The sequence below is a fragment of the Diabrotica undecimpunctata genome, chromosome 9 (assembly GCF_040954645.1).
Source record: "Diabrotica undecimpunctata isolate CICGRU chromosome 9, icDiaUnde3, whole genome shotgun sequence".
Taxonomy (NCBI): Eukaryota; Metazoa; Arthropoda; class Insecta; order Coleoptera; family Chrysomelidae; genus Diabrotica; species Diabrotica undecimpunctata.
In genome coordinates, this window is record NC_092811.1 from 54,436,502 (window position 1) to 54,453,242 (window position 16,741).

Here is a 16,741-nt window from a genome sequence, read left to right on the forward strand (position 1 = left end):
TGATTTTAGTGATTCAGGTGGAGAACAAGAAATTATTGAAAATGATAATTATGACAGCAAATCGGAACTATCTGGTAGCGATGATAATGATGATATATGCCCGTTATAAGAGCTAGACGATGGTGATTATCAATTTTATATAGGCAAGGATAAAGAAACAATTTGGAAAAGTACCCCAATAGCTTATGGCAATAAAACCAGAGCAAAAAATATTATAAAAGAAGTTCCTGGACCAAAAGGTAATGCAAAAACATATTGAATCCATTAAATTCGTTTCTTTTATTTATAACTCCAGCTATGATTGACAGTATTGTTACTTGCACTAATATATATATATATATATATATATATATATATATATATATATATATATATATATATATATATATATATATATATATATATATTGTGACGATTGGGGTTTTTAAAAAATTAATTTATAAGTTATATACTACATAATATTAGATATAAAAAAGTATTTGATTATTTTAAATAAGTTATATACTAGAGAATTTTATAAAAATATATTTATGTGAGGGCAATTTTTAAGAAATTAGCATATAATAATTGTAAAAAGTTGTATTTTAATGTTGTAAATATATTTAAGTGAGCCATGTGCCTAGGCAACCAACTATACTCTCCAAGTGACATTTTAGAATTATTACGAATATAAAGTGGGGTTATAATAATAATGTTAGTTTAAAATGTTTAATTTATATATATTTAATGATTTAAATGTTTATTCTGATCTGAAAAGCCTAAATGTCAACAAAATTATCAATGGAACATTAACGAATTCTCCAGAGTGCAGAGTGTGACCATTGTTTACGGTCGAATATTCTGGAATAATGATTATGTCGGTGGATGGAACAGATATTTTTTCGAGAACATCCATATCGAAGAAATAGAACAAATTGGAACATGATCTCTTACCAGATGGTTCTAGAATATCCAAAAAGATATAAATACCCGTGATTTGGATTCAAGAGGGAGTTTTTAATCAGAAGTCAGGCCAGTTTATTATGAAAGTTAGTAGACACATTTAGTTAGTGAAGTAAATTGTTCAGAATTTTCAAGAAGTCAGTCAGAAAAATTTAGTAAGAAATATGAAAGTTAGTTGGAGTCAGTGAATCACTTACAAATAGTCCAATTGTTTAATATAGTGAGTTAAATGAAGATTAAAAATTATGCATATATTTAATGCACATTTATAATTATACACAAATAATTATTGAAGATTATAAAAGTATATTAGAAGAAGATTGGATGGACATTGGAAGGAATTAAAATTATATTATGATTGGAGATTAGTATAAATCAACTTATAATAATTGGATATTGGTATATTGAAAAGAAGAATAAATATAAATGGTGTTTGCTGGTTTGCTTGGTGGTGTAGAAATGCTGGTGAAGAAAACTATATCTTAAATTGGTAGAAGCTGATAATTGGAAAAAGTAATTTCACAAAAACAAGGATAACCGAAGTACGAAGACATTCAGTGATGATTAGAATCTATATAGTGGAAAACAGTTCATTTAGGCATTCAGTGAAAGAAAGGTACAAAATATTGTTAATATAATTTAGTTAATGTCATAACAATTTCAATTTTGAAGATAGTTTGTTTAAATTTTACATTGTCTATAGAATTTAATTAGTTTTATAAGAATATCAATTTAAAGATAGTTTATTTTAAATTTACATTGGCTAGGTTAGATATATGTGTGTGTTTCATAATAGTTATAATAAAGATAATTTAAAAAAGTACTTACAAACTAATTCTTTGAGAACCGCGATAAAAACCCTATATTATTAAAAAAATACTCATTGCTCATCATTCAAACAAACAACACATCATAACAATATATATATATATATATATATATATATATATATATATATATATATATATATATATATATATATATATATATATATATATATATATATATCAACAACAGAAGAGCAAATAATCTATCTTGCCAGAGAGACAGAAATTGCAAATTAACCTCTCGTAATGAAATCAAAGCTTTGTTTGGGATCTTATTTATTCTTGCAGTAAAAAAAGGAAATCATGTAAACGTTCAAGAAATATGGGCAAAGGACGGAACCAATATGATACGGGCCAGAGCTGCATTTGGTTACAAAAGATTCCTCTTTCTCCTTCGTGCTCTTTGTTTCGATGATGTTGGGACACAAAAAGATCGTGAACAAAATGATAAATTAGCTGCTATTAGAAGTATATACACAGACTTTCTGAATAATTGTATGAGTAATTACTGTTTGGGGAAATACGTCACTATAGACGAAATGCTTCACCCTTTTAGAGGATGATGTGGCTTTGTACAATATATGCCACAAAAACCAGCCAAATATGGTATAAAACTGTATGCACTTTGCGATAGCAGGTCTTAATATACATGGAATTTCGAGATATATTGTGGAATACAAAGAGACGGACCGTACAAATGTTCAAATAAACCATTCGATATAGTACATCGTTTAGTTTCTCCCATAAAAAACTCCAAAAGAAATATAACAATGGATAATTATTATACTAGTTATCATTTAGATGATTATCTCATGCAAAATGGCCTGACCGTTATTGGCACCTTGAAGAAAAACAAAAAAGAACTTCCTCCCCAATTTCTTCCTAATAAACTGCGAGCTATTGGATCTTCAATATTCGGGTTCCAAGATAATATGTCCCTAGTTTCATATGTTCCTTAAAGAGATAAAGCTGTAGTATTGCTCTCTACCATGATTGATACAGACGAAATAGACGAAGATACAGGAAAACCAGTAATGATGGATACAATACAATAAAACAAAAAGTGGCGTCGATATGGTTGCTGCCTTTTCAAAGTGCCAAAGAACCCACCGGCACGGTAAACCAAAGTCGAAGTGGACGGTGCCATATATGCAGTGCGCATAAAAACAATAAAACAACCGTTTCCTGTGACTCATGCTAACAATTTGCAAAAATCACAGTGAGAAAAAAATTAAGTGTAATATGTGTTTGTATCCTTCAATGGAGGAAGACTAATTTAATTATTTTGTATTTAGATTCTTTTCTTTTTTGATCTTTTGTGAGAGAATATTTTTTATTGTAAACGTTTTCTTTGTTTTTATATTTTGCGCCGGAGTCGTTATATTATGTTAAAGTCATACAATAAATTGCTAAAAATAACGCTTTTCTTTTTTTGCGTCGTTTACAAATTTTTCTAACAAAGTTTTTATAATTTTTAACTTTTAATACCATTTTTTCTATGTGCGGCATTAAGTGCCGCAGTGTGTCCACTCATGTAACTTTAAGAGACGTGGCTGCCGGAGGGTTAAAGTCATCATAGAAGAAAATTAATGATTGTTGCTAAATAGATTGTTAGAAATAATTAATAATTAAGTATTGATTATTATTGGATCAGTTATTCATTTAATAGTGAATGTGTATTAGAAGTATCAAAATGAAAACAATAAATGTCTACCCAAATTGAAAGAAATATTTAGGAAAATAGAAATAGACAATATAGAAACGCAAACATTTATTCATATTAAGATACATTATTTCAAAATACATGAGCACACACTTCCACTACAACTAGTGCTGGAGTGTTTCATGTAGTGAGGAAGTCTATCATAAAAAATATGTACATATTCTGGCAAGACAGATTTAATCTCTTGTAGATCAGTGAACTTCCTTGACTGAATAGGAATATTTGTTTTATTCAGAAATTTTAATGTAACATCAGCTGCTGACTTTTTAATCCTGCATGGAAGATTTGAAAAATCATCTGAAAAGTTTAATTTATACTTCACCCCGCCTTATACTTCAGGCTTATATTGAATGCATCTCAATTGAGTTACCACAGGATCTCCTTTTTTATTTCTCAGTTAGATCGTGGGTATAAAATTCAATTCACTGTACATTTTAAAAAACTGGTGATCCAGGTAGTGAACTTTATAAGGACTGGGGTTGAGTCTTATTGTATGGCATACTTCTACATATTCAAAAGGAGAGTATATTTCTCTATTTCTTAATTTTGTTCCAATAACACTATGAATCAAACTGTACTTCATTTGTATGTGCTGCTTTTCTAAGTATTTTTGAGTTATAGCCAGTCCAGTTTTTTGTGAAATAAGGTTTAGTGCATTGGATAGAATGCAGTTTCTATTCTGGTATGTGCATCTGTCACTGTACAAAATCACATTGTCAATTTTAGTGTTTATGGAATGTGTAATAGCAGATGTAAACTTGTCAGCAGTTACTCCTTCCTCGGATTCGTCCCAGGGATAACAAGATGCATTGTTAGTTTTGAGGTTATAAATTGTGAAATGATGTACTGTCAATTTCATTCGATAGTACAAACATAGAATAACCGAACACACAGTGTTCGGTTGTTCTCTGGTACAAAGCAGATGCCTTCAATGATGGATATTAAAGCACAGCCTGTACATCCATAGTAAACATTGTTGTGGTTCTGTTGTCTGTTTTCTCTTTGTTTTTCTTACCTTGCTTTAGTTTTTTTTTTCTAAGCGAATAGAGTATTTTTCTTGAGATTTACTCTTAATAAAAGAACAGCACAAATCACACTGGTCTTTTTTCTTTGGGGAGAATAAAGTAACATTTAATTCGTCAAACACTGTATAAAATAAACAATCAGAATCGATGTAGTTACTTATTCCTACTGATTTACAATAAGACTTATATTCTCTGTAAAGCAGTGCTTTAGATTGCCAATTCTGCTCCAAGTACAGTTTCTTAGTAGGTTTCTACAATAGTGCGACTCTAACTTAGCAAGTTATTAAAGAACTCTTTGAGAATAGTTTTATGTGAGGTATCAGCATCTTTTTGTTTCTCTCTGCTTACATGTGATCCTTAAATGTACATTATCCTCTCCATCATCTCCATTTGCCTTTTCCTCTGTGTGGACAACTCTGGGTAACAACTCATCTTGCCAGATTGAGTTGTTACCCAGTTTAAACCGCCCATTTTCCCATACATAAGTTGTTTAGAAACATCTTTTTGCATACACGAATTCTTTCTTGACTGACGAAATTTTAAATGATAGTATAAACAACCCTTTCTACGTATATTTTCTGAAGAAACATCTTTTTGCATACACAAATTCTTTCTTGACTCACCAAATTTTAAATGATAGTATAAACAACCCTTTCGCCTTATATTTTCTGACTACTTTTCTACATTATACATTTCTGTTGTCAACTAATTGCTTACCGAAAATGTGGCACTCGTTCCAATTTAAGAGCCAATAATTTATGAAAATCGTTTTCCTAATTTTAGATTTACATCAGCAACGAGGTTTCATCTCTGTTTCAGACCTTTTAACGTCATATACAATTTTTCCAGCTTCTTTTTTTCACCTTCCATAATACTCTTCACCCTTCATTCTTTATTCTTTACTCTTTTCTATCCTCCACATTGGTTTATAAGGCTTTTTATTCCTTTTTTGTTTGCCTAAAACTACTTTGCTGTTCATCATCTCACATCCATTTTTATCAAGATCCTGCCCAGGCTGTGCGTCAGTCATGTAATTTTCAGTGATTTCTTGTAGGCATCTTTGTTCAGGATCTTTATTCATTTCAACAAAAGTTTCATTAGTGCTACGGATTTCTGAATTTTCAAAATAATATATCATCTTATTACTTTCATTTGTCTCATGAGTTGAGTTTCTGTTGGCAGCTATTTCTTCCAAAAGAGTTTCTCCTTGTAGAATGTCTATATCATTCAAATTTATGTCTTCAAGGATTGTTGGTTGTTCCGAACTGTGACTGAAAATATCTTCTGTAGGTTCCGAAACCGGTTTTAAAATGAATACGTTTTATTCGTTACAAAGAACAAGTTCGTACTCTTCCATTTTCTGCAAAGTGTTTGGATAATCATGTGAACGGTAGTATAAACATAACGGAAAATTGGTACTGCTATATTCTGATCAACATTAGTCATGAAAGTATATAATGACGTTATAATATACTATGAACTCACCTTGAGAAAGAACTACTGGTCTACTGCATGGGACCATTTTCAAAGAAGGGGTTGTCACAAGTAGAGTTGATGGTTGATGGCAGTCGTTAATTTCCAAACTGTTTTGCTTCTCCTTGAGAGCCAAGTTTGCTTCAAGAACTCATGTCTGTATAAAATAATAGGTCTCTGTTAACATAATCTAATAACTTGTGAAAATGTGAAATTATGGTCTATGAAATGATCAGTTATTGTTCGAATTTATTATTTTAAACTAAAAAAACTAAAATAGTAGGTCTAACAATCAATGTACGAGGTTTTCAAAATAACTATAGTAAACATAACTTTATTAAGAGGTTTTCGTAAACATAGCCACCTACAAACGAAGGTGTTTTGTCATTAAATATAATTAAAAGGTATATAAAATATTGAACTTACCTGTCTTTTATTGTTTTTCTTCAAAAAAATAGTGGAAGACAAGAGCAGTAATAAAAACTTCACTTCCAGGTGAAGGAGGTTTTCCATCCATAGAAATAAAAATATAATTTTGGTCCAAAATTGGATATATGTGGTTTTCCAATTAAGGCGACGATATTATCATTATTGATATTTATTTAATAGAAAGAAAACTCAAATTGTTATTTATACAAAAAGAAAACAAAAAAAAAAACAAATGTAGCAAATGTCAGTGTGAGGGAGTTATAAAATGGTTCTCATAAATTAGATTTTTTCATTTTCGTTTGAAGGTATTGATGTTCACTGCCTTCACTATGTCCAAGATAAGGTTGTAGTGCTTTATTCCCTCTACCACAATTTTTCGTTGTCCTGCATTTGTGTTAATTGCTGTAGTTCTAAGGTGGAATCTATTCCTTGCGTTATTCGCTCGTAAATATGACAAAATTGGACCTATCTTTTCACGCATAAATTTTATCAAAAATGGGTGCAAATAGATGCTTCTTATTTAATTGTGCTAATAATAGCAAAAATAGTGAGTCTAGTTTTTATAGGTTCCCAAAGATTACATATAAATTAGAGAAAAGAAAAAGATGGATTCGTGCTATTAATATGAAAAAGTAAATATCAAATAAATCCAATTTTATGCAATTGAAATAGGAAAAATTTAAATAACTACCTTAAATGATATTTCATAAGGCTTCAAGCTAACGAGCCTGCCTGATGACTTTAGCTTTTATATCATAACTTTTACTAATATTGTTTCTAATTATATGCTCTTCAACATGAAAAACTTAATTTGTCAGTACTAGATTTTTCCCTTTCTTTTTCGTTTGGGGTTGAAAAGATAAATTGTGATGAATTTTGAGAAACCCAGTTTTTAATACCACATTTATTTTGTACATAAAATGAAAAAATATAATTAAAAAACTAATGATTAATAATTGTCAATTTCATATGTATTTAACAATGTCAAACATATGTCATATGTTTAATCTCAAATTGGGAGGTCCAAAACTGTTAGATAAAGGCGGTAGGTGTCGCGTCAGTCACGCACGGAGTGAATAGTTGTGAACTTGATGAGTGGCAGTTGTTTCATTTCTTTTAAAGACTCAAAGAAAAACACACGCCAGAAAACGTTCAGGGAATTCTCACTAAAATCATGAAAATCGACAGCTGTAAAAAAAGGTTACATATTCAATAATATACTTCTAAAAAAGATTGATATTATTGTATACAATAAAAATTCAAATAATTTATATTGTATCTACTAAAATCAAATAATACGTCACAATAAAAAATTATGTTTATTAAATTTTCAAATTTGATAAACAAACATGAATTGTGAAAAAAAAATAAACAAAAAAGATTGTTTATTAATACTCAAAATTTTTATTAATAAATACATATTAATAAAAAACAGATAGTGGCACATATTGTCATCAATAATCTTATACTTAAAACAGATTGCAGTCTTTAAATAATTTAAATAAACTCAAAACGCAAATTACTTTAATTTAAACTTTAATATCTTTCAACATAAAAAAAGATCTTCCTTCTTATATGTAGACTTTAAAGCCTGTTTCTTCTTCAATATTAGCCTACTAAATTGTTTAAATTATCATTTGTCACCCATCCATTTATGTCTTCTATATTGTTTTCGCTTCTCTCCCTTTTCAACAGACTTTTCCCTGATATTCGTCGAAGTATTTTCATCTCTGTTGTTTCTAGTAGTCGTCTCATTTTAGATGTGTCAGGTGTTGTCTCCGCCGTGTATGTTAATATCGGTCTAATTGCTGCTTTATAGATTTTTGTTTTTGTGTCTTGTCTTAGATGTTTGTTCTTCCAGATTGTGTCATTAAGAGATCCCGCCGCTTAACTTGCTTTTAAGCTCTGTTGTCGTACTGCTTCTTCAACATCTCCGTAACTAGTTATATCTATTCCCAGATATCTAAACCTTGCTTCCTGCTTTATTATTTTCCCATCAATTTCGATTTTACATCGTTGTTTAGATGTTGTCATACATTTGGTTATTTCTGCTGATATTACCATATTGTATTTCTTGGCTGTTGTATTGAAGATGTGTGTTAATCTTTGGAGCTCGTCTTCTGTCTCGGCGATTAAAGCGGCGTCGTCTGCTCATTGATTCAACTAAAGAGGGTATGGCCAGAAGACCTACCGCAATAGTACTTATAATACAGACTTATTACTCTGTGTATAGAGTAAATTGTAAACATGCAATGTAACAATAAAAATGAAGTGGTTTAAAAGACAACATATTCTATGAGAATGTATGAATTTTTTAACCCCAAACATAAGTTATTAGAAAGAGGGAGACTTATGTACAAACACTTCACACTACACACAGTTAACTGAAAATACAGGCTTATACTAAGTTATAAATTCAAGAAATTCTACATGCTACAATGTTTCTATAATATAATCATGATATATGTCATTGATCATTGATGAATGTATTCTGCTTGTATAGTTTCGGTCAAGATATAAGAAATTTTGCCTGACGCTGGTGGGATCACCCTACCATTATAATAACAAATAACAGACCCTCCAGGAGCGGATTCGCTGAAATTAACAAAAAAGTTCAAGTACATATAATATTTTAATAGGGTTCGAATAATAAATATAAAATTAAATATCATATCATATATTTAATACGTATTTATATCTATGTAGTTATAGGTATGTTATTATGTACAATGAAATAAGAGAAAAGAACAAATTAAAGAAATTAAGAAAAATAATGTTAATAACAGTAATAGATTAAAAGAGTGGTAGCAAAAATCAGAATTAAAAAAGATAACATAATAAAATTAAAAACAATAACATAAAAAAATAAAATTTGAAGTTTAGATGTAAAAAATTAATTACAAATTACAACTCTATGTCACTATCGCTGTCATCTTCAGTAGAATCGTCATCATCTATTGTTATAATTATTGGTTTAATATGTGAAGTTAATGTTCTGTAGTGATCTTCCGTTTTTATAACATGTGAAACACAATTTTGCCACAGTGTTGGGGAAATCTTTTGTATTTCTTCTACAACATGTGATACCTATTGGCTGCTAAATTTGGGACAGGAGTTTTTTCGCCATAAACTTCCCGTAAGATGGCTCCAGATTAATTCAATAGGGTTGAATACATAGTAATAAGGAGGTAATCGCAATATAATATGACCATCACGTTTGGCTAATTCGTCTATAACAAACTGTTTTTCAAATACTTTTGTGTGAAGAACTTCCAACGTTTCTTTTTTTGTATATGTTTCTTCCTTCTTGTATAAGTACAAATCATTTTCATACAAAAAATCCGATATTTGTTTTTTCATCGAGCCTACACTGGGGATTTTTCTAATTTGTTCGCTGTGATACGTCGCGTTATCCATTACAATGACACTTTTTGGAGGCAAATTCGGCAACACTTTCTTTTCAAGCCGTTCCTTAAACAAGTTACTCGTCATATTTTCATGTTAATCCAGCTTTGAATCATTAATGTTTTTTGCCGATAGTAAAAAACTTTCTCCTCCAAGCCAGCCATTGTTGGATCCAATGTTCAGAATAATTATTCGCTGACTTCTATTAATTGGATAATTGGCTGCACACTTAATAGAGTCATCTGTCTAACCTTTTTGAGCAGTATCGTGGGTATCGAGCCATGTTTCATCCAGATAAAATATCGGTTTTCCTTCATCTCTAAATTTAGATATAGCATCCAAGTATTCGTTTCTCCAGTTAATAAGTCGATTGGAATCCATTATTGATGATCGCTCGAAAAAAATATAATTTTTTTCGAGAATACGTAATAGAATAGTCTGTAACAAGTTGATCGTAGATCATACTAAGCATTGGAACTAGGTTCTTTGAATAGAAATTATAAACTGTTCTTCTAATTACCTCATCGTCTTTTTCATTTGCTGCTTTATATGTAGAAAATCACTTCGCTATTTACGAGGTTGAATTCTATCTGTAACAATTTTCCACAGTGTTGTATATGGCATCCTTGTCAATCGAGATGTTGCCTTGATGAGAAATTTACCGTCTTCTGGATTTGGATTATCTTCTTTTACTGTTTGATAAACATTCCTAATAATTTCTTTGGCATCATCAGATAAATGTAAACGTGTTTTACACTTAGCACTAGCTTCACCCATTCCTGATATTTAACTTGAACAGTCGTGACCTAACCACCGATCTAAATGCAAGAAAATAACTGCCTGAATGTGCAAATGTCAAACTTAAATATGTTTGCCCCCTGTCATAATGTTTCATAAATTATGTTTTCTAGATAAATAAATGATACCTGATTATACCTAAATACCTATTAGCACGAGAATTATAATTTGTAAAGCTATAGAATAATAATAAGAGGTATGCTTTATCTTTAACTAATTACTTGCTAATGATTTTTTAATTTTCTTTTATTTAAAGATAAAGTTCATTATCGAAAGTCAATTTTTTTTAATCCATAAAATTCAAGTAATGAGCCCGTTGAACATGAAATATAGAGGTAGGTAACGAGTCAGTTCTGTAAATAATATAAAGTCCGGTCCTAGTAAGCTGTTCCAAAACTGTTGCTACCTGTCGCAAAGACAATTGAAGGATTAGCAACATCAATAGGTGTTGTTCATTATTATAATACTGCGGTTGACTGGGTCATCCCACCAGCCTCAGGCCGAATTTCTTATATCTTGAACTAAACTATACCAGTAATTTCTGATGCATAGGATTTTTTGTTCATTGACTTAATGGGTGCAGGTTTAGTTGGTATTTTAGGACGTTTAGGTGACCATGTTTGGTGGTCTTCCGCATTGCGTGAAAAACCTTTCTCCAGAAGGGTAGAGCTGCACGTTTGTGTTGCATGTTTTTCTTGCCATTTGCTACGGCTTATTAACGCGATGTAGTTATCTGTAGTGTGGGTATACAGGCTGCGGTAGATAAATGGCCAATTAGAAATATCTCGAGAACTAAAGGTAACTGAATCATGAAAATTGAAATACAGAGGTTTTGAAAGTATAGGGAAGTATTAACAGAAAATATTCAGAATAACGTGAATATTTCTAAAATTAAACAATATAGAGGGTGTCCTATTAAAAAACGAAGTTATAAGCAACTTCCGGTATAACCAGAAGTAGCAAATAGATGAAAATATTTTCATTAAATAGGTCACTCTTCAAAACCCCTTCATTCCAATTTTCATGATTCAGTTACCTTTAGTTCTCGAGATATTTCTAATTGGGCGTGTATCTGCCGCACCCTGTATAATAAACATTTGGAAGATGGGATAGGAGAGGGTTCAAGAGGATGGCTGGGGTACACAGGATAGTGGTAGTTTTTAAAGGAACACTCCTTTACCTAATTGTTTTTAGAAATTTTGAGTAATCTCCCGTAATTATTCTAATAGGAAGTGTAAGTTTTATTTTATGTCATTTTTTTGAAGTATGTGTAGTTTATTCCGTTATTTGTAAGGTGCTCTTTTATATTTGTATCTTCAATATCCAACTCTACCAATGATATGACTTTGATTTGAGCACTTTTGACTGGGCTAATGATTTCAGCTGCGTTTTAATGTGATTCTTATCTTGATTGCTTTTTAAAATGAAACCACTTCTAGTTGTTATTATCACGTCAGAGGAGTTTGGATTTCTTACATTCCAAAAATTAGTAAATTGTACTCTCAATAAGTGATGGATTCGAGGAATTCTTATCACTACAGCTGGTTCGGCAGCATGTCTTTCTCAAGTGATCTATTTTTGGTATGTGTTTACACTTTATAGTCTTTAACTGAATAGGTTGAGGAGTGGAGAACTGTTTGTCTCAAGTTGGTCATTCAAAATTATGTCTGTATTGTTTAATTTGTTGATTTCCATAGATTCTAATAAAGATAGCTTAAGGGCTTTCATTTTGGATGAGAAGAATTTGAAATTTCGTCATTAAAAGAATGATTATGATCTAGAACGTGAAGTGCGTATGTAGAATCTGTTTTTCTATTATCGCTTTAACCCTTTTATGTTCTGCTATTCGTTTATTAACCAGTTTGACCGATGTTAGTTTTTGGGCACTCGCCACATTTAAGTTTGTACACGCCACTGTGGAAGTGTTTTTTATTTGGCTCTTGTTGTTTTTAATATATTTGCCTAGGTTGTTATTTGTTCTGAAAGCTGGTGTTATTCCTTTCTCTTTTATTCTTCTTCTTGCAGTATCGTCTCCTATCGGAGGTTGGCTACCATCACAGCAATCTTTACTTTATTGGCTGCAGCTCTGAACAAATGTATTGAACTGCACCCATGCCACTCCCTTAAATTTCGCATTCCTTCCCCATCTTCAGCAGAACATCTTGATTTGTTACTCTTTCTGTCCATGGTATTTTCCACATTCTCCTGTAACACCACATCTCGAATGCCTCAATGTTTTTGGTGTTTATCTTTTTCAGTGTCAAGGCTTCCATGCCGTACAGCAGAACGGAGAAAACATAGCACATTAACATTCTCGTTCTTAAGTTTATATTTATATCCCGGCTGCATAGGAACTTTTTCATTTTGACAAACGATTGTCTCGCTATCTCTATTCGCCTCTTGATTTCTCTTGTCTGGTCATTAGTATCAGTGAAGCAAACCCCTAAATATTTGTAGAACGTAACTCTTTCAACTGGCTGATTATTTATGGTTAAATTCACATTGGTGTATAGCTTCTTTGTTACAATCATGAATTTAGTCTTTTTGATGTTTTGTTTTAGACCATACTTTTTGGTATGGGTGTTTATGTTTTCCATCAAAAACTGTAAATTTGCTAGATTATCTGTTACTATTAGCGTGTCATCAGCGTATCATATATTGTTAATTAACTCTCCGTTAATGTTCATACCAATGTTTTGCTCTAGGAGCGCTTCCTGGCATATTGTTTCGCTATATATATTAAATAATAGTGGAGAAAGCACACAACCCTGACGCACACCTCGACGAATCTCAATTTCTTCGGTTAACTCATTATCAACTTTGATTTTTGCTGTTTGTCCCCAGTACAACCTGGATATGATGTTAATGTCGCGACTGTCGATGTTTTTGCTTCTTAGGATTTCATACAGCTTTTGGTGTCTGACTTTATCGAAGGCCTTCTCAAAATCTATGAAACCTACGTAGAGGTCTTGGTTTACATCCAAACATCTTTGCATTAACACACTCAGACCAAACAAAGCTTCCCGTGTTCCCAGTTCACCTCTGAATCCAAACTGTGTGGCACTTATGTCCTTTTCTAATTTATTAAACATTCTTTTGTGAATTATTTCTAAAAATACTTTTAGTGTGTGGTCTGAACACTCTCTGGCGTTATTCGTCTTCGGGATTGTGACAAAAGTAGAGGAGAGCCATTTCTTTGGTATGATGCCTGTTCTATAAATTGTGTTAAAGAGGTTCACCATTATTTCAAGTGCGTCGTCGTCTATTAGTTTCAACAATTCTACAGGAATTTCATCTGGTCCTGCGGCTTTACCCCCTTTTGTGTTCCTTATAGCATATTCTACCTCGCTTTTTATGATTCGGCTATTTCTGGTCTTTCGTCTGCAAAAAGTTCTTCAATGTATTCTGTCCATCTTGCCAGTTTTTCATTTAAATCTGTAATTATTTTACCTTTTTTGTCTTTTATGTGTTTGGCTATTTTTGTTGATATCTTGCCTGTATATGTAGTCGAGTCAATCGAATCGAGTCGTTCAACTAGCTTTATAATGTAATGTAATTTAATGTTTAATTGTTAAATTTTAGAACAACTTAAAAAGGAAACGGCCGAGGCTCCAAATGGAGAAAACATCTCCGATGCCCTTCCGCAACCAAAGAGTGGAGATGCCAACATAATCACGACAGAAAAGTATTTTCTACCCTTTGAACTGGCCTGCCAAAGTAAATCAGCCCGAATAGTTGTCACTGCTTTAGATTGCCTGCAAAAGTTAATAGCTTATGGACATTTAACTGCCAACATCCCAGATTCTACCACTCCTGGGAAGTTGCTGATAGATAGAATAGTCGAGACCATTTGTAATTGTTTTACAGGACCACAGACTGATGAAGGTATGTATATATACATAATCAATGATTACTTATAGATCTTTTGCATATTATATAATTACACAGGCCTGCAAAAAATATTTTTTAAATGTGTTTTTGAAATTTGATAAACTAAACTGTACTTTTCAGTGCTGCTTTAAAAAATGCAAACCATTTTCGTCTATCATGTCAGGTTTTCTCACAAAGTAAGGAGTATGTTTTTGTATAATAACAAAATGTAAGCAATTTTTCACCTTTTTCCAACGTTATAAAATTTCGTTTATTTATTAATCTTGTTTTAAACTACATTTTCAGTACACTTGCATTTCTTTTTAAGCTCATAAGTCCTTATAATAACGCTATCGCTTTTTGTCGAAACTTCTTTTACTGTTTTTCCGGCTGTGGGCTCGTTGAGGATCATCTCTTTTCATCATCCAGTAGTAGTCTGCTATCATGCTCAGGTTCCATCTTCCTTGCTATCTTTTTTCCATTTTTTTGATGTCTTGGTGAAATCTTTCGCCCTGCTCTTCACTGACATTACCAAGGTTTGCCGGGAAGTAGTCAAGATGTGAGTGTAGAAAGTGAAGTTTCTTAAAGTTGCCGATCATGTCTGCGACGATTGTCTTGTGGTTTGGATATCTTTTGTTACCTAAGAAACCGGTGCCTTAAGTGACACTGAAGATGGAATCAAAATCAACGGACAGACTATTAGTAATCTTCGCTATGCTGATGATACAGTCATAATAGCTGATAGCCAAGAAGCGCTAGAACGACTAATAGATAGAATAAACACTGAAGGAGAACGACTGGGCTTGAAGATAAACAAGATGAAGGTAATGGTGGTTAGCAGAACACGAAATATGCAATTAAATATAAGAGTAAACAATAAGAACATCCAAAAGGTCCCCAAGTTCAGATATCTAGGTAGTTGGATAACTGAAGATCTAGATCCAGACATAGAGATACGTAGCAGGATTGAGCAAACCAGAACAGCATTTACTAATTCGAGAACCTTGCTAAGCAACAGCAACCCTAACTTAACGCTTCGATATTGCTTTGTAAAATGCTACATTTACTCCATACTGCTATATGGTGTAGATACCTGGACCATAAAGGTCAATGTGATGAACCGATTGGAGGCCTTTGAAATGTGGGTATTTAGAAGACTACTTAAAATTCCCTGGACAGATCACACAACAAATGTCGAAGTATTAAATCGAATTGGTAGAGAACGAGAATTGCCGCCAATAATAAAAAGAAGAAACTGTTTATCTGGGTCATATATTTCGAAATTCCAAGTATCAGTCCTTAAAGCTTATTATCGAAGGGAAGATAGAAAAAAAATGAGGCATCGGAAGAAAGAAATACTTATGGCTGCAAGACATAAGGGATTGGACAAACCTCGATGCCCATGCACTCTTTAGAGTCACACAAGACCGAGAGGAGTATGCCAGAATTGTCTCCAACATGCACTAATTGGATAGGGCATCATAAAAAAGAAGAAGAAAGCGGTTACAACTAATTTAAAAAATTCTGCATTTTCATTTGTTTCCATTTTCTCCACAAAGTTGGGATCTGTCATTAGTTTTCTAATGTCCACAAAGATATCTAAAACACTCTTCTTCTTTAGTCAATGGCTTGACAAATTGTTTCACCAGCCCCAACTTAATGTGAAGTGGTGGAAGTAACACCTTTTTGAGATCAACAACATTTTTAATCTCTACTTGTAAGCTTTCTCTCAATGGCCAAGCTTTTTTTATGTAGTGTTGCTTTCTGTCTACTGTCCCATTCACAGAAGGAACTTTGTATAGCCACTTTCTTGACCAAGCAGCATTGAAATCACTCTCCACGTAGTGTCCATTTATGGTCTGAACAGCAGAGTTTGCTTAAAACCAGTTCAAGGTTTTCGTAATATTCTTTTAAGTGAACCGAGTGTCCAACTGGTATAGAAGCATACTTATTGCCTTGTGTAGAAGTACTGCTTTAAGGCTTATTTTTGAAGAATCAATAAAAAGTCTCGACTCATTAGCAGCATATTCTAGTTTGAAATGTGCCATAAGTCCAGGAACATCACTGCAAAACACCAGGTCATCTTCTTGGGAGAAGAAGGATACAAATTCCTTTTCCCTACATCGATACCAAGAAAATGATGTATCCGGAACATTTATTTTTCAATCTAGATCCTAAAATTTCTGTCGATTCTTTAGAAAGGCCTAGGTCTCTTACTAAATCGTTTGGTTCAAATTGTGAGAATAGAA

The 16,741-nt window shown here is 32.1% G+C and overlaps 1 protein-coding gene across 3 annotated transcripts in view; it reads left to right on the forward strand.

Moving 5' to 3' along the window:
- Sec71 (ADP ribosylation factor guanine nucleotide exchange factor Sec71) overlaps nt 1-16,741 on the forward strand; it is a 174,557-nt gene that overhangs the window by 2,539 nt on the left and 155,277 nt on the right. For all 3 annotated transcript variants that reach the window (XM_072543518.1, XM_072543516.1, XM_072543517.1), the window contains exon 2: nt 14,205-14,507. In XM_072543518.1, coding sequence (XP_072399619.1) covers nt 14,205-14,507 — 303 coding nt within the window. The remainder of the gene's footprint in view (nt 1-14,204; nt 14,508-16,741) is intronic.